The 20,598-nt window shown below is 39.1% G+C and overlaps 3 protein-coding genes across 4 annotated transcripts; 2 read left to right on the top strand and 1 right to left on the bottom strand.

Moving 5' to 3' along the window:
* The first annotated feature begins 308 nt into the window (after window positions 1-308).
* LOC137977597 (uncharacterized) lies at window positions 309-2,265 on the top strand. 2 transcript variants are annotated; one of them, XM_068824868.1, is made up of 3 exons: window positions 309-542; window positions 648-736; window positions 1,028-2,265. In XM_068824868.1, exons 1-3 carry the CDS (start codon window positions 368-370, stop codon window positions 2,255-2,257), a joined length of 1,494 nt encoding a protein of 497 aa, XP_068680969.1. In that variant the 5' UTR covers window positions 309-367; the 3' UTR covers window positions 2,258-2,265. The 2 variants fall into 2 exon arrangements, with proteins under 2 accessions (XP_068680969.1, XP_068680970.1); XM_068824869.1 differs by lacking the exon at window positions 648-736 and having other exon boundaries at window positions 411-615.
* Window positions 2,265-4,406, bottom strand: LOC137977598 (uncharacterized). The gene is made up of 2 exons (XM_068824870.1): window positions 4,249-4,406; window positions 2,265-4,025 (listed from the first exon to the last, which is right to left on the bottom strand). The coding sequence occupies exon 2, from the start codon at window positions 3,340-3,342 to the stop codon at window positions 2,326-2,328; it is 1,017 nt and encodes a 338-aa protein (XP_068680971.1). The 5' UTR covers window positions 3,343-4,025; window positions 4,249-4,406; the 3' UTR covers window positions 2,265-2,325.
* A 14-nt stretch (window positions 4,407-4,420) lies between these two features.
* LOC137977599 (glyoxalase domain-containing protein 4-like) lies at window positions 4,421-20,598 on the top strand. The gene is made up of 7 exons (XM_068824871.1): window positions 4,421-4,578; window positions 5,822-5,871; window positions 7,475-7,595; window positions 8,516-8,657; window positions 14,549-14,880; window positions 18,374-18,460; window positions 19,511-20,598. The coding sequence occupies exons 1-7, from the start codon at window positions 4,489-4,491 to the stop codon at window positions 19,574-19,576; spliced, it is 888 nt and encodes a 295-aa protein (XP_068680972.1). The 5' UTR covers window positions 4,421-4,488; the 3' UTR covers window positions 19,577-20,598.

The following is a 20,598-nucleotide window of genomic DNA, read 5'->3' as shown; positions in this document are numbered from 1 at the left end:
GCCCCGGGGGGAGGGGAGGGGGAGGGGATGTTGATCGGCGTATAAACACGAATGACAGAAGAGGCCATTTTTTTAGTTTTTAAGATCTTTTAAATAGCCAATACTTTGCCGCTGTCATTCACCAAATAGCTCCTGGTGATATGTGTGGCTAAAAATAGCTGAATTGTGTCACACCTTTCCTGCCTGATACTCATGTACTTTTCATGTGATGCAGTGAGGTACAATTTCATATAAACATGAGTGACCATTATTCACTCGCCGCAGACTGGGTGACCTGTGTCATTTGTCTCCCTTGGTCTGCCATTCTCTCTTCTCATGCGTCCGCCATATTTGATTGAAAGCGAGGCTAACCGCGCAAACATTCAAGATGGCTGCCAATGCCAGCAGTGTCTTGCCGATCGAATGGACCAGATTGTTGAAAGATAACCCTGAGTTGACGATGAAAGACGTCGATACTTTTGTTAAGCTCAACAAAGCACCCCAGAGTGGCATTGTTAAAGGCTATAAGTTTTTCTGCGAAGGATTTATTAAAGATTATGAAGGTAAATCGTTCATTTCTGCCGTGTTTGCTGTTATGGGCAAGCTTGCAAAGCCGGGCGTGGAGTTTCTAAGCAGGTACTTACCTACTGGTATGATTGTTCATTAAGTTGGTAAAAGAGAAGAAGATGACACTGTTTTTATCAGAGCAAGATGTTTCAAGTCGTTAAGGAAAAATGAAGAGCCGCACTACTTATGGGTTAGTTGTATGGTTGTTTTTTAGCTGAATGCTAAATTTAAGTAACTTAAGTGCATGGGGCAGTTGACATTTTACTGAATATTGTGAAAGTTCTCAAAGTTAATTCAAATAACCTTGAATTATTCCTTTTTTCCCTATATCTGTATGAACAAGAATGTACACTATTCATTTCAAAATAATAAATTATAGTAAATAATTTTTTCTTTATTTCCTGCTTTGTTGTCCTTTGTTACCTTATTTCCAAAATAATGATTATAAGCTTAAAAACTTCATTTTCATATATTTTCAAAGATGTCGTTTTACAATGAGGAAGTGGTGGATCATTCCTGCTCATGTAAGGCTGGGCAGGGAATATGTAACCATAAGGTGGCACTGATATACCAGGCAGCCCATTACAGCCTCCTTAAAATTGATGCTGTCCCAGAGGTACCATCCAAGACATCTATGCCACAGGAATGGCACAAGCCCCGTTCAGCTGGAATCCATCCTGAAGCTGCTGATAATCTTATTGTTAGAAAACCCGAATTAAAATCAGAGGGAGGTCCTAAATGTAAGAAGCGTGCCATAGATGGTGTAGAGAGTAATTTGTATAACCCTATACAAAACTACCCCAACCCAGAATTTATAAGGGAATTTCTAGCAAGGGCTAAAACTGACTACAAAGAAACACAGTTTGCTACATTGTTTAGCGAGGGTGAATTAGAGTATGTCGAGTGCAACTATGGCACTGTACCGAAGGGATGTGTTGTGTCTTATCAACAACCTACTATTAGGGAAAACAGTAAGTTTTTATCCATAGATCAGAGGGATACCCTACCTGTCCTACCAGCAAAGCTGCTTGATCCCTTATGTAGCCATGTTCTTCCACGCTCACAGGCTAATGTACTTGATTCATTAAAGGTATCATTAGAGCAGGCATCCAACGTTGAGCGGGAAACAAAAGACCAATCTCAAAATCCATTTTGGCATGAGCTGAGAAAGCGGCGGCTCACTGCCTCAAAATTTAAGCAAATTTGTTCAAGAAAAAGTGATTATGAGGGTCTGGTAACTCAGCTTAAAAAGAAAACTGTTCAGACTGCTGCCATGAAGTATGGCCTTGAACATGAAAGTGAGGCAGCACAGTCATATGTCAACACCAGGTTTGTCAATGTATATCGAACAGGATTTGTTATTAATCCAGGCTGTCCCTTTTTAGGAGCAAGCCCTGATTTTCTTGTCTATGACCCAACACGCAATGAGGTATTTGGATTGCTTGAAATTAAGTGTCCCCAGTGTGAGTCATGCAGAGATGCCAAGTATTTAAAGATTGTTAATGGTCAACTCAAACTAAAGAAAACCCATGAGTATTACTTTCAGGTAATGGTGCAGATGGCCATCACCGGGCTCAAATGGTGTGACTTCATGGTATTTTGTAAGAATGATTGGCACATTGAAACCATTTACTTTGATGAAGAGTTCTTTGCCGACATGTACAATAAGCTAACTCTGTTTTATTACAACTATTATCTTCCATCATTGTAAATGTCACACCACTGATAAAACCTCATTTTTATTTGTAAATGTTTTTATTCAAATTAATTGCTATCATTTTAAAATAGAGGTCCTTTAAAGTTTGATAGCATACAACAGACCGACCATATTTGATTAATTGAAGAGGCTAATGATAGTGGAAGTACAGCATCAAATAAATGGTTTTCCTTGACTCTACGAATTGCCCTCTCTACATGGATCCTTAGCTTCGCTATTTTTTGAGTCCTTTCTACATCTTCCTTGGAAAACTGAACCTTTTCACTCAGAAATGGTGGAATGTTGAGAGAACAGTTTAAAGGAGATAAAAGGTCTTCTATAGTGAAACCTTTGTCTGCCATAACCCCATCTCCATCCTCTAACAGCTTTAAAATTCCACACCTTTTCACTATCTCCCTGTCACTTATAGATCCCGTGTAGAGTTTGGAGATGAATGACACTGCACCACTGGGGGTAATACCAACAAGACCTTTGAAGGTGGTTGCACTTTTGTAACTAGAGTAAAACTCAGAATGAAGCACAAGAGAGGAAGGTGTCTGAACCTTCATTTCTGTGCAATCTATGATCACACGCACATTGCTGAAACTATCTTTAAAACTACTTGGCATCGTTTTTCTAATCTGTGATCTACTCGACCATAGTGGTAAACATCCCATTGTAAAATAAAGGAAGTTTGACCAGGTTATAATCATTCTACTTACAGTAGAAATTGACACATTGAATCTGACAGCCAAATCTTGATCAAATAAGCCTAGCTTGACCTTACACAACCACATGAACAGTTGATCTTCTATAGCAAGGGACTGTTTTTTCATGTCTATAAATACTTCATTAATTATCCCTTCACCAGGCTTTTTAGCCCTGCCACGTTGAACTTGAGACCACGTTCTCATTTTTTCAGCAGATGGTTTTATCACATCTATAAATGACCATAACACATTACTACTTGAAAACCCAGTATAAAACCGGATCATTTCATCATCATACATAAATCGGCGAAGGCCAAACTGACTTATATTGTTCTTCCTATCAAGTTCCTGTTCGAGTCTCTCTATCTCTTTCCTAGCTGCCTGGAGCATCTCCTCAAGTGACACTTCCTGTCTCACCACACCATAATCATGATCATAAAGATTTGGAGTACTGGTAAATGCTGGGTTAGTGACCTGTTCTATAAAAACAAAAAATATCTATTTTAAAGTTTTCAAAGTTCTTAGATGGAGTCCCTGTGTAACATCAAAATAATATTAATTCCAAGTGAACAAATAAAAGAGACATGGCAGAGTATACGCAACTGTTACAGCAAGGAGCCCAAGTGTGTGAGTACTTTTAAAATATTCACAATCTTTCTTGCAGGAGAAATCCAATCACAAGTAGACCATGTGTTCTCAGCTTCTGAATGAATTACTTTTGCACAAAAGAATGTGAGTGAATAAAAATCTTGGGTTCCTAAGTAAAATATGTGCACACTTACAAAAACACCAGTAATATAAATTTGAAGCATCTCTAAAACAGCAGTTTATAGGAACAGAAGCTGAAAGGAATTCACTAAGGTGGCACCTTTTGTGTTAAGCTGAAATGTTGGGGGGATCTCTGATGACTTTCTTTTCAAGATTCTTCTTGATATTTCCTGTTCTTTCTTCTTAGTCCAAGCGAAGAGAGAAGGGACTGCTGTTGACTTCAATAGCCGCCGCTGTCCAGCCAACGAACGTCTATAATCAGTTTTCTCAAAATGCTCTGAACAAACAGCAGTATGCTTTTTAATCTGACAAGATGTCAAAAGAAAAGCAGCCGTAGCGATAGTGAATAAAGGCCTGCATTCACTATATCAAGATCAATTTCACTTAAACTAGTTCATCAATGAAATTCAATAACAACGCGCTAACAAATAGGATTATAAGAAAATATGCTTTAGCTTTATCTTAAGTTTAAATCAAGTTATAAACACAAACAGAATTCGAACGAGAGGCCAGACAGTTAGAACTAACTTCAAAATTCGGTCCTGGATCTCTTCGTATTCTTGCAATCCACTCTGCCCTCCTTTTGGCCTCTTTTGGGAAAGCATGGAAAGATATCTCTTTGTTGTATCTTGAATCATTCGTACACAACGGCACACAACAGTGTGTGGCAGCCATCTTGAATGTTTGCGCGGTTAGCCTCGCTTTCAATCAAACATGGCGGACGCATGAGAAGAGAGAATTGAATCGAGTTTCCACTAGAGTGGAAAAATGTCTCTCAGAAGAGCTCTTCACTTTGTTTTCAAGATTGGAAATAGAAACGAAACTATGAAATTTTATCGGGAAATCCTTGGAATGAAGGTAGGACGGTATTCTATGGTTTGTATTGAGTATGAAGTAGAGAGCGAAAGTGAAGTATTGCTTCACGTTACGTCATCGCCGCCATGTTGGTGGACGAAAACAAAAAGATGTCTCATAAGCTCCTTTTGTTGTCCGCCAGCAAATGTACACTGCAGCATTATTACCTGTGTCCCTAGAGACTGGTTGCAAACCATCCATACCGGAATTATAGAAGCACGACATTGAGCTGAATTTTCAATGCGAGTAAGATGAGTCATTACAAAGGCAACCCTTTCCGATCCTAGAAAGGAGAATGGAAAATTTTTCATGTCATTATGGTGGAGATCCCTTGGACCGTTTTGATCACTTGATGATAGTCAGATACAACCATATGCATGTTATCCAGACAAGAATTTTGCATCATTAAAAAGCAGAGCTTAGTATAGACCTCACTTAGTCTAGCTTCCAATGATAATTGCACTAAGTCGATCACGTGTCAGTGTCACAGGAACTTTTCATTTATCTTTTTTTCTACCTATTAACATGCAGTAATAATTTCTTAGCAAAACAAATGTCCCAGCACAGGTTCACAGGGTCTTCATTGAGCAAACAAATAGGGAAGCTGTAGAGGTCTAGATACTGAAAAGACATCTGCTATTATAGGGTACCTGGCTCTAATATTTTACCACAGTTTCTCATGAAGAAAAAGTTGGCTTCACACAAGCACAGACACAATATTAAGTCGCCTTAGTTTGATTTCTGCATTTTACAATGACTAAATTCCTCCACTTGCCCCAAATTTCATTTTCCAAGAATCTGGAAAAATCTCTTTGGTCAGCTCTTTGTTCATGCTGCGTGAGAATGCAATTTTTTGCTGACAGTACATGCATGTGTTTCATAGGTACATTTTGCGGAGATCTTCAAAATACTTTATTCCCTACATCTTCCAGAAATTTTTTTGGTTTGATTGCTTTTCCTGCGGCAGTTTCTGGTTTTTGCGGCATAGTAACACCAGCAGTTGATACCTTGTCGCATGACAAACGTCATTGAAGCACCATTTAGCTCACCTTGTTTCAGTTCACTCTATGTACCCATCCCACACTAATGTTGGGGGAAAATATTTTTTTCTCGTAGTTCCTATTAAACTTAAATATTTAATGTGAAAATTTGTTCTTTTTTAAGCTAAGGAAAAGGGCGTGTCTGAGTTGTTTGAGTTCGGTAATTTTCTTGATAGGTGAATTAATTTTGCTACATTCCATTGTAGGTGTTACGTCATGAAGAATTTGAGGAGGGCTGTAAAGCTTCTTGCAATGGGTATGTCTAATACAATTTACTTACAAGAATTTGTTCTTTTTAATTTTCAGTGATTTACATAATAATTATTGTCTTCAAGGCTGTCATTAAGTTTTGAAGCAGATTCAACACTCAAGATTTCACCTGTAACATGTAAATACATGGCCAAAGGCCATGTAAAGGAAGGCCCGAAGCGCCTGAGCCCCTAGGGGGGTCTGGGGCTTGTTCCCCCAGAAAATTCTTAAAATTAGACCCTCAGAAATGCTTTCCTGCACTCTAAGGAGCAAATTTTATATTTTCTCAATCAAAAAGTGACGAAAATGAAACAGGGCAAAAAAGATCAACTTCACGATGAATTAAGATATTTACTAACCACGTGGAAGTGGTGATGCATCACAGAACCGTGAAAAATGGTCAGCGGAACATTGACTGGGCTCAGCCGTAACAGGTGTTATGGGTTATGGCCCCTAATGACATCCGTGATTTCTGTTCTTGCTTTTTAAGTTTAGTTTTAGTTTTGCTTAATTTAATATTGTGCTTTATGCATTAAAAAGACAGCTAACTTGCCTGTAATGACAAACGTAACATTTGAAAATTAGAAGGTACCTTGTCTATCCCAACAGATAAGAGTATACTTTATCACATTTTATTTAATGTATCAAATTTCAGTTCTAATCCAGGTCATTGATTGTCAATAAAAAAAAAAAAATAGAAGATAAATTATTACATGGATACTATCAGCATGAGAGGAAACAAAATGTGGACCCATTAGCTGCCATGTAATGTTTGCTTTAATATATAGATACTGATGAAATGTCCAGATTAAAGACAACTTATTTTACTCATTTTCGAAATGGCGAAAAAGTGGGCATCAACCGCCAATTGAAAACACACATGTTGTGTAACATGATACTAGATATGAAAAACTAATTATGATAATGTTAATTGAGTCATAAAAAATGTTAATGTAGTAGAGAAAAATTTACAGCACAAAGGTTCATGTACATGTATCTTGCAAGGAAGGGGAAGCTCACTTTTTTTTTCATTTTGGCTAATCATGTTAGTTACTATGATGACACCTATATCCTCACATGTGAAAGATAAAAATAATGTATCTTCACTATGCGTGGTGAAGATATGGGTTTTTAGAAGAAGGCTAGTATTTCGTCAGTATCTATATAATAAAATGTGTCACTCATATGTGAAATTATCTCATGTTTACAAGTGTCATTTTTTAATTGGAAGCATAAATCAGACTTACATCACAGAATTCTTTTCTCATAAAACTGTTTGCTCTATTTTGTCATATTACATGTATCAGTCCTGAAGTGTGATTATTTAGTTTGAATCATTTTTTTAAGCACAATCTTATGTGTGGACAAGGAAAGGTTTGATTCCAGAAAAAACGTAACATGTCTTGTGTAACGCCAGACGATTTGACTCGTCAATGGAGCACAGTTCAGGATTCAATGGGTTAAGCTGTGTTAAACAGAATTATCAAAGATTGCCTCTCTTGGGGCATTCAAGAATTTATTAATTAACACTGGAACCCTTTACAGAGGTTCTTTCTTTTTAATTGCATACTTGAATGGAAGCTTGCATTAACTTCTTATTTTTTGCTTAGTCCTTATGATGGAAAATGGAGTAAGACCATGGCTGGGTTTGGACCAGAAGACGATCACTTTGTTGTTGAGCTAACATACAACTATGGTATCAAAGAATATCAACTTGGAAACGATTTTCAGGTATCTGTGACATTTTTTCTTACTTAAGTTGACTCCCAGGAACTCTTATAAATTAGTGGAGTTACTGGCTCTCACCAACGTAATCACTCACTCGATGAACCCATTCACCCCGTAAACCGGGCTAAACTGGCCATACTTAGTATTTTACTCTGCCTAACACCAGACGATTTTACTTGTCAATGGGGAACCCCCAGGAGTCGATGGGTTAAGCTATTGATAAAATTTTCAAAAGTCTGCATATTAGTATAAAAATGGCAGGAGAGTGTGCTTCAAAATCTTAAGTGTAACCCCAATGGAGACTGTCTAATTTGGGCATCGTTGATTGAAGCCTTTTGTCTGCCTCTACCATCAGGTAGCTTTAATGGGAATTAAACCCGTGGCCTCTGCGATGTCAGTGCAATCCTCTACTGATGGACCTCTTCAGCTTGTACATTTCTTTTTCTCATTTCAGACCATGTGATGTTACTCCATGGAACATTTTCTTTCAAGTGTTGTTTTATGCATGTGCGTATGTATGCACAACTTTTGAAAAAAAACAAATTTAAAGGAAAATTCCCTTGGGAACAAGATCACATGGTCTGAAATGGGAAAAGAAAACATACAAGCTAAAGAGGTGTATTGAGCTATGAAGGCACTAGAGTGGCAGCAGGTCAATCTGTTTGGTGAAAGGATTCAATGAAACAGTGTGTATTAGTTTGAAATGTGGTTTATAGACATATTTTTGTACCCATAATGTTAACTGGGAACCAATCACAAGGGCTGTTGTACTTGTAGTAGCCAACCTGACCCAAGAGCAAATTTGTAAATTGTATTCCAGTATGCAGAATATGAATTGCAATGATCAATCTTCTGAGCTGTTTAAGCTATCTTTGGTTGTAAGTCCTAAATTGTGCCCATTATAATTACTATCTCCTGTGTAGGGTCTTACAGTGTACTCCAAGTCTGCTGTCGCAAATGCAAAACAGAATAACTACCCAATTACAGAAAGGGAAGATGGTTGTATCACTGTCAGTGCTCCTGGTGGTTACAAATTTACACTTGTGGATCAAAATGTTGATGGTGGTAAGGACAGCAATAAGTGAGAGATACAGCTTGATGGGTAGCCTGCAAGCAAGCTCTCTTGCTACCCCACCCCGCAAGAGAGCTTGCTCACAGGCTATTTGATGGGGAGATCCATGGGGACATTTACTTGACAATGATGAGCTTTATACCTATGAAATGTATGGATGACTTGGAGGTTATTGATGACCATTATGTGATTTAGATACAAAATATCACTACTACTTCCACTACCACCACTACTACTACGACAGAGCGCAAAAACCGCTAGACATGCGCACTAGAATCACACTTGTGTTGCCGCCATTCCATTTTCAAAATGGCGGACGACAAATCAAAATCCACACGTCATTGTGGAGGCTGTCACGTCGCTGGCGTTTCTCTGAGAAAATTTGCAAAAAGATGACCTGAATCTGCCATCATTCAACGATGCTTCAGAGCCGTCAGGGAAGAGATCGGACCAAAACCAGTTCGCCTAAAGCAATAGAGTTTTTGACGAGCTTCGAAGCTTCATTTAACGTTCGCTGTTTAGAGTTTTGCGTTTCTTAAGGTGGTCGGTTACTCTTTAAGCTCAGAACAGAGATATGTTGGAGGTAAATTATTTTCGCGAAACATATCAAATATGACTTTTTTTTCGTTGATATGAAAATTTTTGAGAGGTGTTTAAAGGTGGAATTCCGATTTCATACACCAAGAGAGACTTTTTCAAATCGAAGTTTGAAGAGAAGCAGGTTTTTTTACCGCTAGTGTTCGTCTTCACAGTTGTAACTGATTTTACACAGAAAAGCGAAGTCCAGTGCCTTATACTTTCACGCCACTCGATATAGTTTGTGAGGTTTTGGGATCGTAAGTTGTCCTGAAATGCATATAGCGTACATGTATGTTTTTAACTTCGAGTTAATATCTTGTCGACATTGTTCATACAATGTAAGTTTTCTCGCTTTATAAGCCAAGGCGACAGAGCGGCTGCCTGTTATATTAAACAGCGGCAAATATTGACAACAAACCCTGTTATTTTCTTCCCTTCAACAAAGTTCATAGCTATGTTTTGTGTAACTAAAAATAAAATATGTCAACTGTCACATCTGACTACCGGGGGATTGTGTGCTTTTTCAAGTTTATGGGACTCTTTGCAAAGGGCGAGTTAAGTTTATTCAACAAAGTAAGCTGCTTTTTCCGTTTAGAGACTGAAAATGTCAGCAAAGGTGCTCTAGTTCAATGTGCAAAGCGCTTTTTTTGGCTTTTGATGCCAGCAAAACAGTTCACCACACTAGAAAATTTTTATTCACTTGCTACTGGCTCACATAGACTACAGAATTTGCCACATTGATGAATACATTTCACCAATGAAGGTGAGTGATGTAATAACATTACAATAGTTGCAATAATAATCTGCCCTGAATTGAATTTCCCCTACCCCTCAATATAGATTCTATGCCCCGTTCTTTGTCAGTGCCAAAAATCTGCCAAGAGAACTGAAGCACTAAGTTACACAGAATTAGCCAGACAGGTAGAAAACCCTCAAGGATCAAAAGCAGGAGCTGGATACTAAGCAGAGAAAATCGAGAATGAAAACAAAAACTTTCACAAAAAAACATGAAGTTAAGTATTTGGGTTTAGCTCATTACGACAATGAGTCATGCCAATGCCTTTGCAGTACTAACCCCCCCCCCCTCCCCCCTCTTCACCAAGACACACACACCACTGACAGCAGTACACTGCTTAGCATTATATTGAGTGCCACTAAACATGTTTCATTTCATATTATTATTTACATGCACAGAACAAACTGCATTGAACACGATGCACAACCCCATGAATTTCTCAAATTGCTTTTGGCCTATTATAAGACCTGTGAGTAAAACCACACCAAAAAGTTAGCTCACTATAATAAGGTAAAACAAGGTCAATAATTTTGCTATTATCCCAACAGTAAACACTTAATGACTGGTCCCGAGGGACACATTTCATTTTGTTTCCCTTAAAAATTTCAATGTTCCCCTGAGGTGCAGATGAGGGAAACAAAATGAACTGTTTCCTGAGAAACCAGTCATTAAGTGATTGGTTATATAGCACAAATAGGAAAACATGCAATGGGAACAGCAACGGTGGTCGTCGGTCAATATTTGCGGGCAACAGTGCACTGTTACCCTCTGACGTCATAGATTTTGCACTGTTGCCCGCTCAGAGACTTTTGAATGACAAAAGTGTTTTTGTTAGATGTCATGTGACCTTGAAGTAACCAATGAGAGCATGCGCTGCTGGGGGCAAAAACAGTTATATAACAAAATAATTATTATTCAACATAACACACTTTTGCTGGAAAAACAAGATCAGCAACACAAATCAAATGTTGAATTGAGAGAAGAAAATGTCATGCTTCACAAAAAAGGACAAAGTTATAGAGACAACACAGTTTTCAAGAAAAATATTGGACTGAAATAAAAATTAATACCATGCACATGTAACCCTGTGAAAAAGCACCCCAAATGCCTAAATTTCCAATATAGGTTTTAGTCAGAACAAACTTTTCCTTATCACCGACTAAATTCTTATGGTCGTTAATTTTCTTTCTAGTGCAAATAATATTGAACAAAACAAAATAGTGCATTGTAATAATCAACTGATGTATGTTTAGTCTTTTTTCCTTTCATTTTCCCGAATTTGTTCTCCACCTATATCTGTCTGTTTGGGTCAAGTTAGCAGAAAGTTGGGGAATCCACTCAAAAGAGACGCTTGTAATACCACTGGCAGTACTAAATCCTAACATTACTCAAGAACAATGACAATATTATTTGTGTTCCTTTAATATATGTTTTACAACTAAAGGAGACACTGCATTTAGCTCTCTTGTGCACCATACAATTTCACAAGTCACTAGTCAACCACTAAACAAAAGGAGGAAAGAACTTATATGATCCAGACAAAAATTAATGGGAAATTTTGGTGGTGAACATTCTCCAGACCTGTTTGAGAATATCTTCCATGCCACAATGTATTTACAATAATGAAAAGGGTTTTCCGTGAACCAAGAAAGCTAATCTGCAGAGAGTAAAAGTAGGTTGCTGTACTACTGCACAACTTCAGTTTCTTCATAAATCAGGTATGGCTACCATTTCCTACAAACAAAAACAATGATAAAACCATTAGTACACAGAAAGTGAATAATGACACAGTAAGCACAAGGGGAAAGATAATACCTTACATTATGAAATTTTGAACCACGGATACTGTGTTTTTCGCTTTCTGATTGGTTCACTCACTCTCAGTTGACAGCTCTTATACAGTATGACATAATATGGAAACTGATTGCACCAAGTGTTACTACGCTGGAAACTGATTGCCTTTAAATATGTCCAAGTGTTGTGAATCAAATGAAAATTTAATAAAACAATAATCAATGGATATGATTGAGTTGTTGATCTCATATCAACATGCACTCATGGAATTATAATATTATTGTTCATTATTGTCTTGTGCTATAGGAATTATATGCTTATTAGTATAATTACTGAAAGTTCTCTGCACTGATTGCTTGTCATTGAGATGATTATTATTACGTGATAATCACCTAAGCGGTTTTTTCAAAATAGCCACAAGCTGTTTTGTTCCGGTGACAGACGAATAAATTAATTGTTTTAAAGAAAATGTGTATTATTCAAATAATCAACTATGTAATAGGCGATTTGCATGATGGCATCATTTACTAAGAAATTGAGTTGCTTCTATTGTCAGGCAAATTTAAATCATTGTTTCCGATATTCCCTCAGACTTTATGAATGTTGGTGAATAAAAACCTCAACTTCATCTCGGTTTTTATTAACCGATATTCACCTTGCCTTCGGCGAAACAATAATTGTTAATAATTATTATTTGGTGTTCATACTAATTTTTAGTGTTAAACAACTTTCAGTTAGGGGTACGCATCTAACTAAAGCTGTAAGGCTTATTATTATTATTATTATTATTATTATTATTATTATATAATGTACCTGAAGTGTTTGCATGCTTCCAAAGCTTTGCTGCACATGACTGTGTTTTTGTAGCCGTTTTGCAAACTTATAAATATGAAAAAGTTGACCAACATGGTTACTCTGTTACAGTAATGTACTTTTCTGGGCTGTTCCACCACTGATCAGGACAAAATTGCCAAACACTGAGTGGAAGACGCTTTGATGCAGATTTCCTGGAATGGTTTCTGCAAAAATATTTGCGAGGAACAGCAACAAAAACCTCGCACAGATCGATGGCATTTAACAGTCAAGGTTACGTGACGTGGAAATTGTAAATCCCAGGTGTTAAGAAAATTCAACTTTGTGGCTGAAGTTCACTCACAGTTCATCTACAGCAAGAAACCCAGTGGACGATTTTATACGATCAAAGTTGTATGACCGCGTTACGATACAGTCTTCAATAACAACGGCCAGCCAAACTTACTTTCAAAAGCAAAAACCTTTCGTCCATCAAGACCAAGTTGCTCCTGTAGTTTCCGAGAACAAAGAAGAATTTCGTTGCCAGTTCGCTGGTTTCTGTAAGATTTTTAAATAATCTGGGGGCAGACCAACACCCCATGCCAAGAAAATTCACAGTAGCCAAAACCAACAAAATGATACAAGAGGACGCATTGCTACTTGACATGAAGACTTGCGAAGTAATCAATCGTGTGTCCTCGACCGTTGATTTGGAATCGCTGAGTGTTCTCTCCGACCTTCAAAAAAAATTCCTCTGCCACCCAGGGTATGAGTCGTCTAACTTTCCACAAAATTTGACCAATGCTAGAGTGTTATTCTCCACTTCGATCGATTACTGTCTCGCTTCGAATCTTTAGAGTTTGCGCAGGCGCAGTTACGCGAAAAAAAGCCATTTTACGTCATTATTCTCTAGCCAATCAGCGGTTTTTGCGCTCTGTCTACTACTACTACTACTACTACTACTACTACTACTACTACCACCACCACCACCACCACCACCACTACATGTACTACTGCCACTACCACTACCACCACTACCACTACTACTACTACTACTACTGCTAGGTTAATAATAATAATAATAATAATAATAATAATAATGATGATGATGATGATGATGATGATGATGATGATGATGAGGATGATACCCCAAACAGTAACAGAAAGAGACAACATCACAATCTTGTGGGATATGCCAATACAGACAGACTGAGATAAAAGCCAACAGACCAGACATTGTAATAAAAGACAAACAGGAGAAAAGCTGCCTACTCATTGATATGTCCATCCCTACTGAAAAGAACACTTCAGTTAAAGTTACTGAAAAGCTGCCAAAATATAAAGACCTTGAAATCGAGATTGAGCGAATGTGGGGGATGAAGGCCAAAACTTTCCCAGTTGTTATTGGAGCGCTGGGACTAATAAAAAAGGGCTTGGAGAAATACACCAAACAAATCCCGGGTAACATCAAAATTAGTGAACTACAGAAGATTGCACTGCTAGAACATCTCGCATCCTAAGAAAGACACTCTCTATCAAGTAAGATAGACTTCTACCTCATTTTAGCCCTAGGCCCAAGAAATGGGCTCGGCTATTGTGTTGTAAATCGGCATAAAGTTAAAGGAGATTGATGATGATGATGATGATGATCCTGGTTAAAATGAAACTTTCCCATATATCAAACTTTTGGGCCATAACTTGAAAAGAAGGCCAATAAAGTCCCATACTCATCCCCACCCTACCCATCACAATGTTGTTCAGTTAGAGGATAAACATAATAGCCCAGCAATTTGAGGGGAAGGCTACTTCATAAAAAGAGTATTTTAGATGTGGACAAGGAGCTTAACAATGCCTCTACAATTCTACCCATGACTCTTGCATGAACCAAAACAGTGATACATGACTTGTATATTTCTTTGCTAGATCCAGTGAGAAAAGTGGCCCTTGGAGTTTCAAACCTCGCCAAGTCAGTAACGTATTGGCATAAATTACTTGGCATGACATTGTTTGAACAGACAGACTCTAAAGCAGTGTTAGGTTATGATGCAGACAAGTGCAAGCTTGAATTGATTAATCTCGGTCAGCCAGTAGACCATGCTACGGCCTTTGGACGAATTGCTTTCTCGTGTCCTCGTGATCAGCTGCCAGGAATTGAAAGTGCTGTCAAAGAAGCAGGTCACGCAATACTGACTCCTCTTGTAAGTTTGGATACACCTGGAAAGGCGACAGTGGAAGTTGTCATCTTGGGTGATCCTGTAAGTATGCCTTTTTTATCAGGCTGGTTGTCTATTGATTTTTCCTTTAACTTGCCAAAATGTAGTCCTCCCACAATGGACCTCAACGCTTCAATTGCAATTGCGAATTTGCTGCATTTCGACAATTTGGATCCAAATAGCATGGCCGGACAATTATCACTTGTACGTAGTGCAATGGTCTACTTGTAGCTCCCACGGTTCTCCAATAGCTCAGTGGTGCTAGCAAATTGGAAGGTCGTGGGTTCAACTCCTGCAAAGGAGTACTCGGTTTTTCTTTTCCGAGTATCCCCAAGTCACTGTCAATAAATGAGGCCCAATTTTTGGGAGAATGTAATGTTGCCGCCCAAGTAATACAGTTTTCTTTAAGTGAAACTTATCATCCCAGTTAATTAGACAACTTGGGAGCCAATTCAGGGCTACCTAAATTTTTTCGAAACTTAAAGTAGATTTTTAAAACTTTGCTGATAGTTCTATCTCAGATTGCTAATTACTATTCTACAATAAAAATGCGGGTCATTGAGTTCATTCTTGAGATATAAGCAAGTAAGCACGAAACATAGGGTGTTTTTGGAGAGCTTTCATGTTGCCATGGTAACCTTTTACGTCAAAATAGTGGGCGTGTTTTGTTAAGAAATAATTGGTGTTTCATATGGAATCATAACATTTGCTGTTACGTGATAGTGTTTTAGTTTTAACCCTTCTAATAAGAATATCCCTTAAAATTGTGAAACTGGTTCCAACCACCTTAAGCAGTTTCAAAAGAAGCTGAGCGATAACATTACTTAGTACTGCTGGAAAGGTGTTTTGTACAATCATATTGCTGCGTGTACGTGATTCTGTTGATGAGAAGAGAAGCCAGAAGTCAAGGGGAACCCATCCAAGTAAATTTCTGGCACTCCACAGCAGTTGTGATGAATATGAATACAGCTTTTAACCACGCATAATCCGTGACTGGAATAATGAACTCCCCCCTGATGTACTCAGCTTAGATGATAACAATGGTTTTAAAGCGAAACTACTGCACTAACCAGTCCTGGCCAACCACCCGCGTTATGTCTTTTTAAGATTTTGCGGGATCTAGGATGTAGATGTAGTAGTTGAGAGATTACGGGAAAATTTTGCATGGTTTAGAACTGGAAGATCTTGCACAGACCAGTGTTTTGCACTGCGGCAGCTTATTGAGAAGAGCTTGGAGATGCATTTCCCCATCAAAATCTACCTGTCTTTAAAGCTGCATTTGTCAGTGTCCACAGAGAATCCCTATGGAAAATACTGAAAGGGTATGGTATACCAGGGAAAATTGTGAACGTTATGAAAAACACCTACGAAGGATCTGAATGCTGTGTAAAAGTTGATGGCGTCATGACTGACTAGTTACAATAACAGTAGGCGTGAGACAACGCATCATCTGGTCACCTCTTCTATTTGGCATCCTAATAGACTGGGTCCTGAAGAATGCACTTGACAAGATTGATATGGGAATAGTACTTGAAAGAAGGCGTAGCTCTCGTTATCGTCAGGAGAGACTATCAGACCTCGATTTTGCCGATGACATTAGGGACCTGTACATCGGAGGACAATCTCGACCCCAGAGCTCTGGTGTCTTCTCATTGGTTTTCGTAAAGAACATTCATGTGCATTCATGTTAGCACGAGCAGAAAACAGGCACCGTAAGGTTCAAATAGCCAATTGTTGGCCATAAGAACCCTACGGCGAGTGTTCTCCTACATAGAGTTTCCCAGAGCCTAGGGTCATGCGCAGACATGTGATCCGGGGCTCTTGTGACGAGAATGATCGGAGGACGAAGACGACTGCGAGTTTTCCGTACTGAGCATGCGCAGAAGGTTTGGACGCCGACATTTTTCGAAGTGCGCGTGCTCAGAACGGAAAACTCGAACTCTTAGTCGTCCCCATCCTTTCGATCAAAAGGTCCCTATTGCATCGATAGATGACCCAAAGGCCAGGCTGCAGAATGGAACATCGCAAGTGAAACAGAAAGGAGGAAGAGTAGGGTTAACAGAAAACGCTAAGAAGACAAAATTAGCGAATATCTAAGGAACCAACCCAATTAAACGTCAATGTGGGGAATGATGAAACATTAGAAACGGTTGAGACGTTGATAGTCATGTAAGCATGAACACCAAGGCAAGACTATTCCAAGTTTTTGTAATAACTATACTGCTGTATGGAGCAGATGAATGTTAGAAATTTCGAGGCAAATGATAGGTACAGTCTATGTTACAGAGACAAACACATACCGTGCATTTTACCTTTCGACACACCCATCCGAAAAATTGGTTTTTACCCTGAGCGGGACTCGAGCCCACGTCTCCCTAATTACTAGTCGGGCAAGCTAAGCCAATCCTACACCATCAAGGCCACCACCTGGCAACGCAGCAGATTAATGAGGTGACTTAGCAGCGTGGGGATCCCTAGTGGCTTAGCATGCCCGACTACTAATCAGGGCAAAAAAACAATTTTTCGGATGGGTGTGTCGGAAGGTAAAATGCACTGTATGTGTTTGTATGGAGCAGAAGCCTGGAATACTATCTAACAGGAGGAGAAACGAGTATCTGCTTTTATAATCGCTGTTTAAGGACAATCCTTGGAGTGACATGTAGAGATTACATGTTGAATGATGAAGTGTACAGTGTACCCCCCCCCCCCCCCCCTTTCATAGGGCTACTTGGTAGGAAGCGGCTGACCTGGTTCGGTCACGTAATCCTGATGCATCCAAGAAGATTGCCAAGGAAAATGTTATTTTGGGAACCTCCTGGAAGAAAGCGGCCTGGTAGACAACAGATGAGATGGAAGGACGTGATCGGCCGAGATTTAAAGGAAATAACAGTCACCTTTGAAAAGGCAGTTGGGCTTGCTGGTACCGATAGAGAAGGCTGGTCCACCTAAGTGAAAGCGCTATGTGGTCACTCAACGACAGCATAGCATAATGATGATGAAAAGAAGCCTGAAAACTTCATACTTGAACGAGACTCGAGCCCATAACCGTGCGATATCGGTGCGCTTGTACCACATTTGAGTTATCAAGCCGTCTGGGACCTGGGCATTTTCAAGTCCGTATTGTATCCCGACATACGGGTTTTCTTCACTGATGATGGAAAAATCTTTATCGAAGCTATCGCTCTCATTGTACTTTTCTGGATAATATTTCGGTGCTTACTGCAAGCATTAGGTTTTGATGGCCGTCTTATACGCCGCGGTAAGGACTTAAAACTTGCTGCCAGTTGACCGGCAAAGTTGCAAAATGATCTGTACAATTAGATTCTTGAAGTACAAAATTTTTCAAACAGCCTTTTGGTCCTTTTTGGCGGCAGCTTACAATATTGTTTTTACCTTGAATGAGTGATCAGAACTTTTTTTTTTTTAAGTATCTAGCTTTTTGCCATTTAATTTACACTTCAATGACAAGTTCAAATGTTTTTATCCTCATGATCTTCTGTTCTTTGTTGACTGTGTTACATTTTATTATTTTTAGGATGGACATGAAATTTGTTTTGTTGGTGATGAAGCTTTTCGGGAATTGTCCAAAACAGACCCGGAAGGAGAGAAGCTTCTTGACAAGGTAGACGCAAGCTTTCTTTTTCGTTTCCTTAATAAATCAATTTTAAGTCACCCAGCTGTCTTTCTGTTAGCACCGCACAGCCGGGTTACAATTAGGGACCTTAAACCAGGACGATGACAACGGCTACGAGAATGTTATCTAAAAAATTATTTTCCATTATGGTAGTCATTTTACTATGGACATTTTTTTTTTTACTCAACCCTTTTTGTGATGCTTGCTCTCGAAGCCGTCGTGGCCGACCTTCGTTGTCCTCGTCTGTTGTCGTCCTCCGTCCCGCACAAGTTGAACTCCAGAGAGAGAAAAGCGAGGATGGAAAAAAGGAAAAGAAAGTCTCAAAGAATCCACTCAGTGTTTTTTTCCATTGGCGCCGAGTGGTGATTGAAAATTATTTTTTCCATTCATAATAGAACCAGGCCCATCACGATGGATAGCGCTATCCAGTGGATAAGTAATAGTGAAACCAATTGCGCTATCCAATGGATAGTGATTTATGCGGTGGATAGCGTTATCCACTTTTCGAACAACTGCATGGGGCCAGCTACATACTGCTAAATCTAATGAAGACTATAGACCAACTATTATGCTTTAGGATTTATTTACCGCACGTATCACGAAGTCTGATGGTGGTTTACACTTCTTTCTCAAAGGTGAGATCGGACACCAGCTTCTAAAGGCGCCTCTGGCAGCAGCTATCAGTCCATATTTGATCTCACCCACCTGCCCAACCCCACGCATGTATGTGAAAAGAGGACAGACCTCAAAACCGGGTCCCCCCCCCCCCCACAGTGTTGTTTATCGGGAAAGGTTGCAAGACGGGGGCCTACGGTTTATAATCCTTATCTGAGAAGACTTGAAAGTCTAACCATTTGCGGATGTAATTACAAAACAAGCACTGTATCCTCAGTTTTTTTAAGACCCTGAGAGTTGGTCCGGCCGGAGACGAACTCACGATCTCATGGCAGCCCGGTGCTCAACCAACTGAGCCACGGAACTTATTCATAATACTGACGTTTACTACCATAACTTTGCTGCCGTTTCGTTTTGTTAAAGGCAATGGATGAGGATAAAAGTGACGAGTGGTTTGCCAAGGTTGCCGCACGAAAGCAGAAGAAATAAGAACTTCCAGTTGTAGAGTACACTACTCGATGGACAGTCGGACTCGATGAGGCAGGCCCCCATGAGTTGTTCAAATGCCGGAAGACTTTATCCAGTGAATAAGTCACTATCAGGAGCCCATGAGTAGGAGTTTGCCTCCCCCATACAGGCCCTATGAGTCAACCTTTGCCCGTATCTTTCTATTTTTAGAACGGAACGAGTTGTTTGGCACTGCACGCAATGTTTAAAGTGGCCAATCAGAATAAAGTCATTGTCTAACGAAGACAAAAAAAGCAAAAACAATGCGCCCAAATTGTGCGAATTGATGTAAATTGATACAAATGTGAGTTTCCTGCTGAAGGGTTAGTTCTAAAAATAGAAAGATACGGGCAAAGGTTGACTCAAGGATGTAGTGCTCCTACTCATGGGCTCCTGTCACTATCCATAGTGTAAAATATACTTCACGCTAAACGTTGGCCAAAATTTTCTTACAAACCTTTAGTTTTATCTAGATGTGCTTAGAGTGTGCATATTTACAGTTACGAGCGCAAATGCTAAAATTTTTGCAGAGACTGAATATAGTGACTTACCGACCGGATAAAGGTATCTGGCCTTTGAACGAGTGAGGCCAGGTGCTCACTTTATCTCGGGCTGAGTCTCCGAACGTAAAGCCTCGGTCAAAGAATGAATGAATGAATGAATGAATCAACGCTTTTCTCTGTGTTGTAGTGGAAGTTTAGGCACTTCACAGGAAAACCAGCGAGTTAGAGTTTAGTGTTTATACAAATTTACACATCATCACAAAAATAAGAATAACGGCCCGATTCTAGTAAGAATCGACTTTCACAACTATAAAATTTTCAAATCCTTTGTTTTTTTTTTTGAGTTATTTTAACATTTTCCTCATAAACTCCCATAATCCTTTCTTGCAAGCGTTGCTATTGACGGATTGTACTTTGAGCAATAATGTGATGGGTCGGATATAAACCAATCAAACCCAACGTTGCAATGCCAATGACAAATTTGTTTTTTACTTTTTCCCA

The sequence above is a fragment of the Montipora foliosa genome, chromosome 11, assembly GCF_036669935.1.
Source record: "Montipora foliosa isolate CH-2021 chromosome 11, ASM3666993v2, whole genome shotgun sequence".
Taxonomy (NCBI): domain Eukaryota; kingdom Metazoa; phylum Cnidaria; class Anthozoa; order Scleractinia; family Acroporidae; genus Montipora; species Montipora foliosa.
This window is presented reverse-complemented; position numbering and strand designations above follow the sequence as displayed.

Coding starts and splice junctions, on each gene's coding strand:
- LOC137977597 (XM_068824868.1), top strand. CDS start 368: ATGGCTGCCAATGCCAGCAGTGTCTTGCCGATCGAATGGACCAGATTG. Junction 543..647: donor ATTTATTAAAGATTATGAAG/GTAAATCGTTCA, acceptor TTGTTCATTAAG/TTGGTAAAAGAGAAGAAGAT. Junction 737..1,027: donor AAGAGCCGCACTACTTATGG/GTTAGTTGTATG, acceptor ATATTTTCAAAG/ATGTCGTTTTACAATGAGGA.
- LOC137977599 (XM_068824871.1), top strand. CDS start 4,489: ATGTCTCTCAGAAGAGCTCTTCACTTTGTTTTCAAGATTGGAAATAGA. Junction 7,596..8,515: donor AACTTGGAAACGATTTTCAG/GTATCTGTGACA, acceptor TCTCCTGTGTAG/GGTCTTACAGTGTACTCCAA. Junction 14,881..18,373: donor TTGTCATCTTGGGTGATCCT/GTAAGTATGCCT, acceptor TATTATTTTTAG/GATGGACATGAAATTTGTTT.
- LOC137977598 (XM_068824870.1), bottom strand. CDS start 3,342: ATGCTCCAGGCAGCTAGGAAAGAGATAGAGAGACTCGAACAGGAACTT.